A 16,167-nucleotide genomic window follows, 5' to 3' on the forward strand; every position below is an offset into this window, starting at 1 on the left:
GAACTGGTTCCCGACGGATCGGTAGCTGTCCGGCGTGGAGAGCTTCCAGAGGGCGATGGCCACCTGCTTCTGGAGGGGGATGGCGGGTCTCATGTGAGTGTCCCTTCTGCGCAGGGCAGGGGCGAGCCACTCGCAGAGCTCCAGGAAGGTGTCCCTCCTCATCCTGAAGTTCTGGGTCCACTGTCGGTCCTCCCAGCACTCCAGGATGATGCGGTCCCACCAGTCGGTGCTGGTGTCCAGACGCCAGACGCGGCGGGGCACGCCAGTGCCGGGGCACTGCCGCGGCTCCTCCATGGCCCCCAGGGCGGCCAGGCGGAGAGGCAGGGGGCTGATGTTCACCAGGTGGTGCCAGGCAGCCTCGAGCCATTGCTGGCAGGCTTGCAGCAGCAAGTCCAGAACGTGCACCAGAAGGTGCAGGGCGAGCCGTGGCTCCATGTTGCCACCTGCGGCGGCCCCTCCGAAGGGAAGCACCGACACAGACGGGCACAGAGACCAACGCTTCGCTGTCCCTCGGCGAGGTTGGCAAGCAAGCAGGAAAAGCTGAGAACCGGCTGTCCAGGGGGGGTCCCTTTAAGCTCGAGCCTCAGATAGCCTCAGACAGCAGCCACACAAAGCAACTACTGACCTGATACCCTGCCAGAACCGGTTTCAGCTGCCCTTAAATGCCCCCCTGCATCCAATCAGTGTGGACGTGCTAGTTCGAATTAGCAAAACGCTAATTCGAACTAGTTTTTAGTTCTAGATGCGCTAATTCGAATTAGCTTAGTTCGAATTAGCGCTGTAGTGTAGACGTACCCTATGACTTCAGCTACACAAATAGTTGACATACTTACTATGGTGTCTTCTATGTGGTAAGGTCGGTAGAGGCTGCTCTTCTGTCGACTCCAGCTACTCTTCTTATCCTGGTGAGTACCAGAGTCAAAAGGAGAGGGCTCTGAAATTGATTTATTATGTCTAAGTCTGAAGTGTCAATCCACTGCACAGTGAAGACAAGCCTGGAGAGTGGAAAAGGTAGAAAACTGGGGATGGGAGGGACAGAATGCAAACTTTGGCTCATATCTGTATCCTCTCACATTACTGTGTATCCTGTTAGAGTTACCATGAGTAAGAATCTCCTGTGCGCTGCAGTACATCAAAAGGACAGTTCTCTGGTGTTGCCAAGCCACCTTTGAGAGATTTTGGGATGAATGTTGACAATCTTGGGCAATGATGGCATTTGAGGGAGATTAATGTGGTGAATAATATAGAAGTATGTAATGGGGAGCAAACCCCATTCAGGGTGGGTGAAAATTATGGGGAGACCCATAGCATTTAGGAAGGGCAGGAAGAGTAGCTGAGAGGGAACAGATGATAACTAGGGTCTTGGTCCTGGACAGACCTGTATTGTTACTCTGGTATCAGCTGAGTGTTTGAATGTGTTGTCATGCTTGAAGTGTATCATTCTCACATTGACTAAGAATGAAGAAGTTTCCAAGATCCACAATCCTGAGTTTCACATAGATCTCATTCTGATAATGTTCCTTTTCCTTTCTCTCATGACTGGTCTTGTTTTCAGTGGCGTCATTCCTTGCACCTGGTTGGAATTGGCTGAAAAATGTAGAGGGAAGGAAAACTGTTTCCAATGACCAGGAGAGATGGAACAAGAACTGAAATGGTTGGGAATATTTCCATTGCTTCCCTCTTTCATCTGGGTGATGCATTTCATTACAGGGCTGAAGAAGCATGTTGGGCTATCTCTCTCTGTCATATTACTAAGGCACCTTGTTACTTATGTACATCTAGGTTACTCTCTGCTGTCCTGCCAATACAACAAGCCAGCACCAAGACATTTTCTAAGTGGTAATGAGAGAACAGATTATTTTTGAATGCTCTGAGCCGGATCCTTGGCTGTTACAAATCAATGTAGGTCTGTCGTCTGTGGCAAGACACCAATTTGCACTAGCTGAGGAGCTGGTCTTGAGAGTCTTTATGCCTAGGGAGTGGCTTTCTGGAGAGGGTGAGGAAACAAATTGTTTTGTTTTGGAAATTCCTGTTCTCTTAGGGACATTTAAAAACTTTTCTAGTTAAAATGCCAAGCAGAGACTTGTTATCCTACTTCTGGGAATAAGATGGCTGAGTTAACAACCACCCCCACCAACTTGCTCTTCAGTTCACAGGCACCTTTTTCAAAACATGTCCAAGCTACCTACCTAAATGCTGGCTTCCATAAAAGTAGTCTTCCAGGGTATGTCTACACTAGAAAGTTAGTTCGAACTAACGGACGTTAGTTCGAACTAACTTTCCTATGCGCTACACTAGCGCTCCGTTAGTTCGAACTTAATTCGAACTAACGGAGCGCTTAGTTCGAACTAGGTAAACCTCATTTTACGAGGACTAACGCCTAGTTCGAACTAGCTAGTTCGAACTAAGGGCTGTGTAGCCCTTTAGTTCGAACTAGTGGGAGGCTAAGGCTTCCCAGGTTTCCCTGGTGGCCACTCTGGCCAACACCAGGGAAACTCTATTGCCCCCCTCCCGGCCCCGGAGCCCTTAAAGGGCCACGGGCTGGCTACTCACTTTGTGCCAGTTGCAAGGCTGCCAGCACCCGTGCCTGCACAGCCTGCACCTGCCACACCATGAGCCAGCCATCCGAGGGCTCCCAGCCCTCCACTGCTCCCCACGACCAGCCTGGCGGCTCCCGGGAGCCTGCCCGGGGGCGCACAAGGCGGGCGCCCGCCTGGTCAAGTGCGGAGATCGTGGACCTCATCGAGGTTTGGGGGGAAGCCTCAAATGTCCACGATCTCCGCACTAGCCACCGGAACGCGGCCGTCTATGGACGCATGGCTGCCAGCCTGGCCGCCAGGGGCCACCAGCGCAGCCGGGAGCAGGTGCGCTGCAAGATTAAAGACTTGCGGCAGTCCTACTCCCGGGCCTGCCTGCCAGGGGCTGACCCGGAGGCCTGCCCCCACTTCCATGCCCTGGACCGCATCCTGGGGCCTCATGCCGTCCCTGCCCCCCGGGACGTGATTGACCCCGGGGCAGAGGGACCGCTCCTGGACACCGAGGAGGAGCAAGAGGGCTCTGAGAGCCAGGAGCCTGCTGCCAGCCTTCCCAGGACCCGGGACCCCCGAGGCACCCCACAGAGCCGCTCGCCTGCATCATCAGAGGCCGGGGAGGCGTCCACCTGTGAGTACCCTCGTGTTCCCCTTATGTGTACGGGGGGCTGGGGCGAGAGGGAGCCCCGGGACCGTGCGCCTGGGCCTTGCCCACCACGGAGCAGCAGCTGGGGATCCTGCAGGGGCCCTGGCCTTGCAGAGGGGAGCTGGGTTTCACACACCTGGGCCCCTGGGGTAATTGACCGCTGGTCTTCTTGCACCACAGCTGCAGCACCAGGGACTGCAGGGCGCACCACACCGCCTGCAGCAGCCGCCCGCGCCCGGGCAAGCAGGACAGCCAGGAACCAGGAGGACTACCAGAGGCGGCATCTCCGGTTCCTGGACCGACAGCTCCGTCTCCAGGACCACTGGGTCCAGGAGGACCTCAGGCTGCGCCAGAGGAGTCTGGAGGCCCTGGAGGAGCAGGGCCGTGCCCTGCGAGGCCACCTCCAGAGCCTGCTAGACCGCTTTCCATTTCCTCCTCCCCCTGCTCCCCCTCTTGCTCCCCCTCTTGCTCCCCCTGCTCCCCCTCTTGCTCCCCCTCTTGCTCCTCCTGCTCCCCCTCTTGCTCCCCCTCTTGCTCCCCCTGCTCCCCCTCTTGCTCCCCCTCTTGCTCCTCCTGCTCCCCCTCTTGCTCCCCCTCTTGCTCCCCCTGCTCCCCCTCTTGCTCCTCCTGCTCCTCCTGCTCCTCCTGCTTCCGCTCCTGCTTCCTCCACACCCCCTGTCCTCTCTGCCCCCCCCTCCACAACCATTCCCCACCGACGCCCCCGGACCCGCAGTGTGGCGAGACGGGAGAGGCACCCAGACTCCCACCCCTGAGCTTTCCTTTCCCTTCCTCCCTTCCCTCCCCTCCCCTCCCAGCTCCCTCGTCCCAGGTTTCCCCCTCCCTTCTCCCACCTTCATTCCTCCCTCCCCCACCCCAGTTCTCTGAAATAAACAGACGTTTTTGTTTGAAAAACAGGTGTCTTTATTGTACAGTAGCTAGGGAGGGGAAAGGGGAAGGGGGGGGGTAGGGTGGAAGAAGGCCCCGGTGGGGCATGCAGGGAGAGGTCAGTCCTCCTCCTCCTCCACCTGGAAGCTCTCCCGCAGGGCTTCCCGGATCCGGATGGCCCCCCGCTGGGCTTCCCGGACGGCGGCGGTGCGGGGCTGACCGTAGTGTCCAGCCATGCGGTCAGCCTCAGCCATCCAGGCTGGCAAGAAAGCCTCCCCCTTCCGCTCACACAAATTGTGGAGCACACAACATGCCGCCACCACGGGAGGGATGTTGTGCTCGGCCAGGTCCAGACGGGTGAGGAGGCATCGAAAGCGGGCTTTCAGTCGCCCGAAGGCCCCCTCCACCACGATGCGGGCCCTGCTCAGCCTGTTATTGAAGGCCTGGCGGGAGGGATTGAGGTGTCCCGTGTAGGGCTTCATGAGCCAGGGCTGCAGTGGGTAGGCGGCATCCCCCACCAGGCAGACGGGCATGTCCACGTCCCCGACCCTGATGTGGCGGTCGGGGAAGAAGGTCCCGTCCTGCAGCCGCTGGCACACGGAGGAGTTCCGGTACACCCGGGCGTCGTGTGCTTTGCCGGACCAGCCCACATTTATGTCCGTCAACTGTCCCCGGTGGTCACATACGGCCTGCAGGATGACGGAGAAGTACCCCTTGCGGTTCACATACCGGGACGCCTGGTGTTCCGGGGCACGGATGGGGATGTGCGTCCCGTCGATGGCCCCCCCGCAGTTGGGGAAGCCGAGGGCGCCGAATCCCCGGATGACGGCATCCGGGTCGGCGAGGCGGACCACCCTGCGGAGCAGCACCCGGTTGATGGCCTTGACCACCTGCGGAGAGAGACACAGCAAAGCGTCAATCAGTGGGGCGCCCGGGTGGCTGGGAGCGTGCGTGCCCTGGCAGTGCCCCGCGCCCCACTCCCGGAAGCAACCCCCCTGGCGGCGTGTAGTACGGCCGGGACAGCCCGACCCCTCCGGTGCGGGGCGCTTTCGCCTCCTCCCGCCCCCCCCTTTGTCCCTGGGGCGGCCCATCCCCTCCTCGCAGCCCCCCTGCCCCCCGGCTCGGTGGCCGACGAGCGCCGTACCTGCATGAGCACTGCTCCGACAGTGGATCTCCCCACGCCGAACTGGTTCCCGACGGATCGGTAGCTGTCCGGCGTGGAGAGCTTCCAGAGGGCGATGGCCACCCGCTTCTGGAGGGGGATGGCGGGCCTCATGCGAGTGTCCCTTCTTTGCAGGGCAGGGGCGAGCCACTCGCAGAGCTCCAGGAAGGTGTCCCTCCTCATCCTAAAGTTCTGGGTCCACTGTCGGTCGTCCCAGCGCTCCAGGACGATGCGGTCCCACCAGTCGCTGCTGGTGTCCAGACGCCAGATGCGGCGGGGCACGCCGGTGCCGGGGCGCCGCCGCGGCTCCTCCACGGCCCCCAGGGCGGCCAGGCGGAGAGGCAGGGGGCTGACGTTCCCCAGGTGGTGCCAGGCAGCCTCGAGCCATTGCTGGCAGGCTTGCAGCAGCAAGTCCAGAACGTGCACCAGAAGGTGCAGGGCGAGCTGTGGCTCCATGTTGCCACCTGCGGCGGTCCCCCCCGAAGGGAAGCACCGACACAGACGGGCACAGAGACCGACGCTTTGCTGTCCCTCGGCGAGGTTGGCAAGCAAGCAGGAAAAGCTGAGAACCGGCTGTCCAGGGGGGGTCCCTTTAAGCACGAGCCTCAGATAGCCTCAGACAGCAGCCACACAAAGCAACTGCTGACCTGATGCCCTGCCAGAACCGGTTTCAGCTGCCCTTAAATGCCCCCCTGCGTCCAATCAGTGTGGACGCGCTAGTTCGAACTAGCAAAACGCTAGTTCGAACTAGTTTTTAGTTCTAGATGCGCTAGTTCGAACTAGCTTAGTTCGAATTAACTAATTCGAACTAAGTTAGTTCGAACTAGCGCTGTAGTGTAGACGTACCCCCAATTACTTATGTTTCATTGTGTACAGCATGTTTCCATGGCACATAGGGTTGCCAAATAAAGCAATCTGCAGCCCATTTAGTTTATCTTGAAGCCTTTTAAATCTGTCTCCTTGAAGCTTGAAATTTTCTCATTCAGGCATCCAATGTTGTTGAAATCCCTATGCCAATAATTCTTAATGACGTGTGTGTCTAGCCAGAGTAATTCTCCTCATTCAATTTGCAGTTTTCCAAGTCAATCTTTTCAGCATTCTGACTGTAGCAGTTTATTTTTCATTCTGAGACATGCAGGTTCTCTCAGTCAAAAGGATCCTGAGTCTATAGTTGAAGCTATGCATTTTAATTTGAGTCTGGCTGCCCTTAATGTCTGGTTGGGAAACCTGGGGGAGCTATATCCTGTGCTTGCCGGCTTCTTTCTCTTGCACTCACTCACAGTGAAGGTTTTATATAAAGGACAAAACACAGACCTTGCTCCATGCCTCCAAATTCAGGAATAATGCAGTCTTTACTCCGCCACAAATGACATACATGGTTGAGGGATATCTCTTGCTCAGGAATTAATACTTCTGATAAGCAAATGAAACTCTATATCTAATGCAGAGAATCTTTTTGTGTGTGGGGGGGGGGGGGAGTGAGGGACTGTTATGGCAGCAAGCTCAGGCTTATGTGGAGGTCAGACAGCATAGGACCACTTAGCTGCTTTCAGTGAGTGATCTCAGCTTTCTATTGAGGTAGGTTGACAACTCAAGAGGAAAACATCTCAACATAACACAAAATCCAAAAGAATACACACACTTTTTTTCAGTGGCCACTGGGATTTGTTTTATTCTGGATACTAAAAGGTTTCTTGAGCACTTAATGAGCAGGATTTGTGTGACCCATGAAGGTTTTTTTGTTTTTGGCAATGGTGCAAGAAGGATTTAATTTCCATGCCTCCCACGACTATTTCATGCATTTATTTTTGACTGTTCTTTAATATCCATTCAAGGAACGGCTACATTTAAAGATGTTTTCATTAGTCCTTGAGTCTGGAAAGGTTTTGTCATCTGTGTCTGCCCCATAATGGATATAACACTTTGCATATGGCAGCACTTAACAGAATCCCACTTCAGACCACTGGCTTTCTGCCTTCGGAAAAAAAAACAAATGGGCCAGATTCACCTCTGTGTAATTCCATTGCAATCAGTGGAATTACACCAAAGGAGTAATCTGACCCAAAATCACGAACAAAGAGAAGCATTAAAGTGCTTCCTGCTGGCATATTATGAGCATGAGGCACTGTGACTGTATCTCTGTTGACAATTTCAATGTAAATGTATTGAATTGTGTTTATTTTTCCTGATTATTGAAAATTATTGGCTTCCTTTAACCACTTAGCTGCTCCTCTTTTGGTCTAGGGGTGGTTTAAAAATGCCGCCTTGAATTCCAGCCACAGAGTTTTAGATTTGGGAATATGAGCAGGGCCTCCATGCAGAAATTGGGAATGCGCCTGATATCTTTTGGTTGAAGCAAGGAAGCAGATGCCTCAACTGGATTAAATTGGATTTTATTTTCTTTAAGCCACCTCACAAAATATAACATGTCTACCATCTTAATACTCACTGCTCCATCTTCCCCTAAAAGCTTTCTAGAATTCTTACAGATGTGCTGCATTTAGTTACTCCATGCACTACACTAAGATTCTGCCCTTGATTCTCCATGGGATAGCCCTGCTGACATCAATGGAAGAAATAATGGAAGAAGATGTTATGCAGCTGAAGTAAGAGCTGACAGAATCTGGCCCTTTTTTAGATTACAATGACCATAGCTCCCTGCTTACATTGTAAAAAGCAATTCCATTCTCAAGCCCTGTTTTCACTCTCCCCATAAGTTTATTTTTTCTCTGTTTTATTCTGCTGCAGCTTGATTTGTATGTTTCAGTTACAGAACAGTACAGAGCAGAGAGTTGGCTATAGCACAGGTTTGGATACGGAAGGAACAGTTTAACATTTTTAGTTTGGGAGGGGGGGGAGAAACTACTTGGGATGAAATGTTTCAAGTTTATCCTCAGCGCAAAATGTCATCTGTTTTGGAAAGTGTGAAGAAAATTGGTTTCAACCTCACTTGAGCTAAGGGAGGATGTGGGGATGGAAAAGCAGCAGTTTGACATTTTATTTTTTCCCTTCCCATCCTATGACACAGAAGGAGAGGTGAAGAGTAAAACAGAATTTCCCTTTTGAAGTGATTGCCACTGACTGCCGACAGAGCATGCAAGGTCTGTTAGGAAGAGTCTAATCCCAGTCAGGCTGCAGATTTAAGGGAAATGAAGAAATTAGCTCACTTCCCCATGCCTTTGCTTACTCTTGTACCCTTTGCCTGTCTTGTTGGATTGTAGGGACTCTTTCTTACCAAGTCTGTACTGCAACAGTACCATTGGGACCCAGCAGTGCAAGGGTAGGCAAATAATAAGAATTTAATTTGATTGGCTAGCAGAAATCCCATGTGATACAACAGCTGGCACTGTTACCCCTTGGTGAATTGTTGTGGTGGAAGATAGCAGTGTCCAACCAGCTACTGCTATAGTGAACTAACCACACTCAACCAGCCAAATAGCCACATGTGGCTAGTGGTGAGTGTGTTGGATCCCACGGTTCTAAACCTTGATCAATTGAGAACTAATCTCAATGCTAGTTGCAGAGTTATTCTCAGGAAGGGCTACAGGATGGGAAAGGCGGGAAGCTTCAAGATGCCCATGTCATGGCAAAGGCTGACATAGTCTTCTCGGTGGTTACACATCTGAGGCATCAACCTTAAAAAAATTCTTCAGAGATTTGTCGGCTACTGGCAAAGTTCCAGAGCTTTAACAAGGTTAATGCAGCACACCCTGAGCTCTTTTGGCTCACAGTATTATCAAGTCTCTCCTACCTCTCCCCCAATCAATCCCACCACTGAGATGAATCAATTAGCTCAGCTCAGCACAGCACCCAGCCAGCCAGAATAACTATCCTGGCTTGTTCGTTTTTAAATATGACACACGGGTAGTGAAGTGCGAATAGAAATGAGTTAACAATTTACAGTCCTGCAGGAACCAAAATATTTGGAGCTAAACTTTCAACAGGCCCGCAACCTGCTCATAAGCAGATGTATAATTTTAAGCATGTGTGTCCTTCTGAATTGAGGACTGAGATGCTTTTAGAAGTCTCAGTTCTTAAGTGAAAAAATGACTCAGTGGCTGTTTGGGGTATTTCAATGGGAAAGTTTTCCCTGAATATTTTGTAGTGATGGTTCCCTGGCCCAGGAACTGCAACTGTGACAGCTGCCCTCATGGCTGACACGCAAAATTGTGCTAGGGACCCTCTGGAGCCAAAAGCACAATCTGCTATATTGTGAGCTAAAGAGGTAAGTCTCTCTAGCTGGGCAGTGGGAAACCTATGCAGATGGCACACAGGGACACCTGTACACTTACGAATAGTTTGCACAAGGCTGCACCTTTTCACTTTAGTTTAGGGAGGATGTACAGGAAACTCTTGGATTCACATTATTTGCTGAACCCCTGCATCCTACCTCTTGGTTCATTCTTATTCTGGCAGGCAACCCCTGTGAAGTCTCTAGGGTCTCCCCTTCATTCCCGCAGGGTTTTCTCCATGTAAATAGCTCTTGCAGGCATTCTCAAGCTTGGTAATCACTGCCACTATTTTTATTGCTTTTTTTAAAGATTAATTAGTCAATGCTACCAAATTACCTTTTGCAATTAAAAGCATAATTTACTAAGAGTGATTAAGTAGATGGGTCTAATTTATCATTAAACCGCTTGTAACTGAGGCTATTGTGTGCTGGTAAAAACAACATCAATTAAAATAAAAAGCCTACTGGAGTGCTTAGAATGACTCAGATTTGTCCTTCAGTATTTAGGACAAAAAAAGACTTAGGATTGCAATTGACATAGTTAATAAAGATTATTTGGGCTTTGGGAGCGCTGAACTGAGCTGTTGTCCTACGGAGTTGAAAGGGCAATAGTTGAAAACAGGCATTATTTAAATTGTCACTTAAAAAGGAATGGCAAATATGGTACCTCAAACGTGATGTCCTTTGTAAAAAAAAAAAAAATCAGTTCTTGCCAGTATAACTGTTTAAGTATCCATCAAATTACTACAGACTGCATTTGTGTACCCTTTCAAAGTGCGGTGGTGTAGACTGGCAGACCTTTACAGCTGAGGAATTCAATGATTTGCCCCATGGGAGTGACCGGGCATCCTGGAGTTCACTTAATGACACTGATGGGTCAATTCTCTGCCAGAATCAACAACTCATCTTCATCATCTTCTCAACTTCACATCCACTAACGATCAGTCTTCATAATGAAGGCATTTTTCACCCTGCTAGGAGTTGCAAGGAGAAAAATTGATTGACAGAGCTATCTGGATTGTAGTAATTAAATCAGGGTAGACAAATCCCTGCTCTCATTATATTTCAGACATGCCTGAACCATGAAAAACAGAGGTGAAGTGTGATGATTTGCTTCCTCCAGTTCAAAACATGGCACTATGTCTGTATATACTGAGAAATTGTATCGAAATATGAATTAATTATAAAAGGAGGATTATAAGTGATAGAAGTGCTGATTAGGAGTATCCAGTAACCACTCTCATTGGAACTTGGGTCTCAAATCCAATATAAACAGTTAATATATAAATATGAAGCATTAACACATTCTAGAAAAGTACTTTACCTTCATTTCAAAGTGCATCTGTGATCAGTTATACAGGTGTTCTGCACACATACAGTTTGTATATACTTCAGTATTACACAGTACAGAGATTGCAGAGGCAGACGGATAGAGCCATATACACAGTGCATATTAGTTGTATTACAGTTACAGTAATTTGAGCATGAACAGAAAATGGAACTTGTACATATTTTACAAATGGAATTGCAATCTGCAAATGACCATACAGATATACTACGTATTATTCTAAACAGAACTTTAAATTCTATTTGGCTTCCTTTGTTCCTGACTCACTTGCTGTGTGGTGACTGTCTTGAGGAAGAGTAGGAAATGATGGATAGGTTAGAAAGGTTTGTCTTTGAGTACTGCTGCTATCTAAATTCAAGCTTTTTTCCTTTAATACTTTTCTCCCCTCATTTTCTTCCATTTTTACTCTGAAGTTGAGCCCTGTTTTAGGTACGGAAACATTGCACCTGCTTATGCGCATGAACAGATTACAGTCTGAACTGCCCTTAACCTTCTGATTAAGTGACTTATGTAAACAGGTGAACTTAGTTTACTTTGATTCTGAAAGACCTGCACACATGAGGCCAGCTCCTCAATGTCACTTCGCTGAGGTCAGTTTACACCACCAACTGACAGCAGCTGAGGATGTGACTTATGGATTAGCTTTGGCAACAACTTTCAGACATGGAGATGAAATCTGGAAGTAGAATTTAGACAGCAGCAGCATCAATCCAGAAGAAATAATTTCAAAAGAGAATGAAGGCTTGAGGAAGCTAATGCCCATTCCCCTAGCTTGATGAGTTTCATGAATCCTTCCTTTTTCGCTGGGTGAAATATTACAAGTCCTTACTTGAGAGCAAGAGTCTGTAAATAAATGCTTTGCCTCTGGTGCTGCTGCAGGCTGAGTGTAGAATCTGTCTTACGGTTTTCTGCCTCTCCCCAGTGCCAGTCAGCATTTCAACAGAGTCAGAGTGCCTTAAATGAGGATCAAAGAACATGCTGATAAAGATGGATAATTAGAGAGAGGCTTTACATGTAGTTATTTTAAGTATTATTTTCCCAGGCCTCAGGTTTTTAATCGTTTTGACCTTCCTATATTACAGTACAAGGCTGTGTTTTACAGAACTATGATGTGGGACTCAGATTTGAAAAGTCAAGGTTTTGAACGAGCTTCCAGAACCAACTTTCACAGACAATTTTGCAAATACTCCCGGCTGCCAAAACCTCTGCTATAGCCCTTTCCTGGGAAAGCAGGGCCAGGTCTATACTACAGGAGAATGTTGACCTAAAATATATAACTGCAGCTATGAGAATAGCGTAGCTGGAGTTGATGTATCGTGGGTTGAATTTCTTCCACTGCATTCCCACTGCGGAGGTCAATGGGAGAGTTTCTCCCATCAACTTCCCTTAGTCCTCCTGAACAGGTGGAGTACCAGGATCGATGGGGTGTTATCAGCAGTCAATTTAGTGGGGACTTACTAGACTCGCTAAATCGAACCCCGGTAGATGGTTCTTGGGGTAAGTGAAGAAAGCCCAGAATGTGGTCTTAGTAGATCAGACACTCAACTGGGATTCTGGACCCATGGGGTCTACTACGGTAATTTAGTGAATATAACCCACGGGTTATATTCATTTTTACATACCCCGCACCTCCCTCCCCCCCGTGGGGTATACTCAGGTGCGGGGTATACAAAATTTTTTTACACAACAGCTCACCGCCCGGTTCCTCCACAACCATAGGAAGGGGCAGGTGGAGCGCTCATCCGACTGTGCAGGAACTGGGTGGTGGTGGCTGGTTAATTTCTTCCCTCTCCCCCCCCCCCCTTCCCCTGCACCATAAATATACCCCCGGCACAGCCTTGTATACCTCGCGGGTTATACTCGTGCGCGGGGTATATACACGATTTTTTTAACTCAAAAGGCAAAAACCGTGGGGTATATTCGGGTGCGGGGTATATTCGCTAAAAGACGGTAATGGCCCTACTGACTTTAATGGCAGAACTCCCATGACTTTTATGGGGCCAATAATTCCTCTTTAGATCCTGTTCCCTGCTCTTCAGTGACTTGCTGCGTGGATGGACAAGTCACTTCAAAAAGTCTTTGCAATTAAAGACTCCCTTCCTCCACTTTTAAGCTACCAATCTTTTGAAAAGAAGGATCTATTCTGGATCTGCTTAAAAACCAGGGTACTTCCTCTTTTAACGGGTCTCTTGCATTGGAGATACAAATGTGGTCTAGAAGAATGAGTAGAGGGTTGGGAATTGATATCCCAAAACCAGATAGCAATCCTGGTCTGATGCTGACCCCCTTTTGTGGCCTTGGAAAATTCAAACAAATTCTCTGCCTGACATTCCTCCAGTTATAAAATGGTCATCGATATTTCTTTCTTCCTTGCCTCTTGGTAGGGGAGAGTAGGAGCTTACGTGGGGGTATGCAGTTAGGTGGGATGAGGTGCTTAAATACCACAGTGGGCAACAAGGGATTAAAATATTATTTTGGGCTCAGACAGCCCTGCCCTGCCCTGCCCTGTCACACCCACAACCACTGCTCTATTTACTGGAAGAACTGAAAGGCAGGGAATAAGATCGTTTGGGTAGCAGAACTGGAGGTGAACAGACCTGCAGCCCACAGTTTTCTGAGGACAGAGCAGAGGGAAGCCTAAAGGCACCCACATAACTGCCTAAAGGTCTCCATCCCCTGAGGGAAGGGAGCAGCCACCCCACAGACAACCTGAGAGGGAAGTATCCTGTGGACCTTGGACATTGGTAACCCCCTCTTACTTATTTTGGTTTGGATTTCCAGCCTTGGACTAAGCTGGTGGGGATGAGGGGAGGAATGAGAGGGAGAGGCCTTGAGCTCCCATCTCCACAACTAGACCCCGAGAGAGGCCCAGGATATGAAGACAAGGCTAAGAGTCTAAGAGCTTAGCTATAAAGAAACCCTTTTTACCATGCTCGTTGTCCACATGTTCTAGACACAACTCAAACTGACCCCAAGATAAATGTTTTGGGGGAAAATGGAACTAGGGACAGTTCCTATTTCCATTTTAGACAGAGGGTACGTCTAGACTACCGGGTTTTGTTGACAGAAGTTTTGTCGACAGTATCTGTCGACAAAACTTCTGTCGACAAAGAGCGTCCAGACAGATTGAGTTCTGTCGACAAAGCAAGCTGCTTTGTCGACAGAACCCTGTAGTCTAGACGCAACCCTACAGGCAATAACACCTTCTGTCGACAGAACTCTGTCGACAGAAGGTGTTATGCCTCGTAAAATGAGGTTTACCAGCATCGACAAAACTGAGTTCTGTCGACGTTATGTCGACAGAACTCAGCGGTAGTGTAGACGCTGGTATAGTTTTGTCGACAGAAGTCCACTTTTGTCGACAAAAATCAGTAGTCTAGACACACCCAGAGTGGGCATCTTCTCAGAGAATGACAGCTAACAAACCAGGACAGTTTCTGTCCAGGAATCCCTAGAGCCTCATTAGTGTTTTCAGTTGTTTCCAGGGGAGACCTGGAAATCCATATCTGACATAGGTCTAAGATATGTGTACACTGAAATTCCACAGTTGACTTCCATTGTTGATATCTGTATAAGGCAAATTACCTTCAAGTGGCGTATTATGCAACCTCCTTCTTAGAGTTTGGGAGTTTGCTATTGAGTAGTGCTATCTGTGACCAGTACTCAGAGTCTCAGGAGTGAAGAAAAATGCAGGTGTATGCTATTGATTGCAATGAAAAATGCAGTGTACTGTAAATTAGCAAACTGTCCAAATTTGATGAAAAGCAGAAGTTTGCACAAAGTTTCACAATGAAGACAAAAGAAGTCGACTGAACTATATAGACATGTGGTTCATAACATAGGAGATCAAGACAGAAATAAAAGGACAGTACAAGTCAAAAAGCAGATGGTAGAAGAGCAGCTAGATTACATAATGAAGAAATAGGTCATTTTTTTATACATAAGGCTTGGTGTTGGAAGGGCTGATAAATAGAAGAGAATGGGTCAGATTCTCCCCACATGAGGGCTGCCTGGTGTTGCAAAGTTGCACTCAGGGAAATATATGTGGCTAAGGGAGGATCAGCTTATGGTAAAAGGGTACCCTAGCAGTGTAAAGCCAGAGTAGCGACTCCTACCAGTGGCCAGTTGTCATGGAGAGCTACCCTCCTGCATGCCCGCTTCTGGCTTTGCAGATGCATTGCACTCAGAGCACCCTCAGCTTCTTTCAGTCAAATACCCCTACTGACCTGGTTCATGATATGTACCCCCTTCAAGGAGTCTGGTTAACTAAGTCTTTCTACCAAGGATAACTGTCTTTATTATCCCCAGGTCACCCCATTCTGGGTGCATATAAGAGTCCTGGTCAGCTCTCTCAGAACAGGAGTCACAAACTCTCCTACTTGGAGCTGAACTGCAAGTTAGGCAGCACTAGAGCCTTGGCTAGATTCTCCCTCAGCTGATCCCTTCTCCCCTGTTAGACCTCAGGTTCAAGCGGTTCACCGGGCCAGCCTTTGTTTTTTGGTGTATGCCCAGCTATGCGGGCGAAGGCAGCATTTATGGTTCTCCCCTGACTCATCCCCCTTGCACTGTCACACCACTTCCAATCTGCAAGATAAGCGATACCACCAAGTGATCCCTCCCGTCACCCATTCCCAGCATCTGACAAACAGAGGCTAGGAACACCATTCCTGCCAAGCCTCGCTAATAGCCATTGATGGACCTACCCTCCATGAATTTATCTAGTACTTTTTTAAACCCTGTTGAAATCCTGGATTTCACAGTATCATGTGGCAAAGGGTGCCACAGATTGACTGTGTGTTGCATGAAGAAATATTTCCTTTTGTTTTGTTTGTTTTCATTTGGTGACCCCTAGTTCTTATGTTATGGGAACAAATAAATAACTTTTCCTTATTCACTTTCTCCACACAAGTCATGATTTTATAGACTTTATCATATCCCCCTTTAGTCTCCTCTTTTCTAAGCTAAAGAGTCCCCATTTTTTAAATTTATTTTCATATGGCAGCCTTTCCAAATCCCTAATAATTTTTGTTGTCCTTTTCCAAATTTTTCCCAATGCCAAGATATCTGACTAATTTCTAGACACCACCCTATTTGTGTGTCCTAAGTCCTTATGTGTGTATATCTATCTAAGTAGGACCTTTCAAAATCACAAAGGGCCATATGAGGCAGATGGGCTGACCACTAGAGCCTACTACCTTTTTTATTTGCATGGAAATAGCAACATCTACACATGAATAGAAAGATTTGAAATCATTTTGAGGACTTCAGGAAATGCAGAGTGCCCCTTTGCGATACCGTCTGGAAATGAAAAGATGGGGCACTTTTTCACAATGGTTTGATGGTTTGGCAGTCTCCATATGTGAA

General features: G+C 48.8%; 1 protein-coding gene across 1 annotated transcript; it reads left to right on the forward strand.

Moving 5' to 3' along the window:
- The first annotated feature begins 2,310 nt into the window (after nt 1-2,310).
- On the forward strand, nt 2,311-4,084 carry LOC149523461 (uncharacterized). The gene is made up of 2 exons (XM_089769664.1): nt 2,311-3,162; nt 3,358-4,084. The coding sequence occupies exons 1-2, from the start codon at nt 2,613-2,615 to the stop codon at nt 3,948-3,950; spliced, it is 1,143 nt and encodes a 380-aa protein (XP_089625790.1). The 5' UTR covers nt 2,311-2,612; the 3' UTR covers nt 3,951-4,084.
- Nucleotides 4,085-16,167: the final 12,083 nt, after the last annotated feature.

This window comes from Pelodiscus sinensis, chromosome 17 (genome assembly GCF_052426305.1).
Source record: "Pelodiscus sinensis isolate ZL-2025 chromosome 17, ASM5242630v1, whole genome shotgun sequence".
Lineage (NCBI taxonomy): Eukaryota > Metazoa > Chordata > Testudines > Trionychidae > Pelodiscus > Pelodiscus sinensis.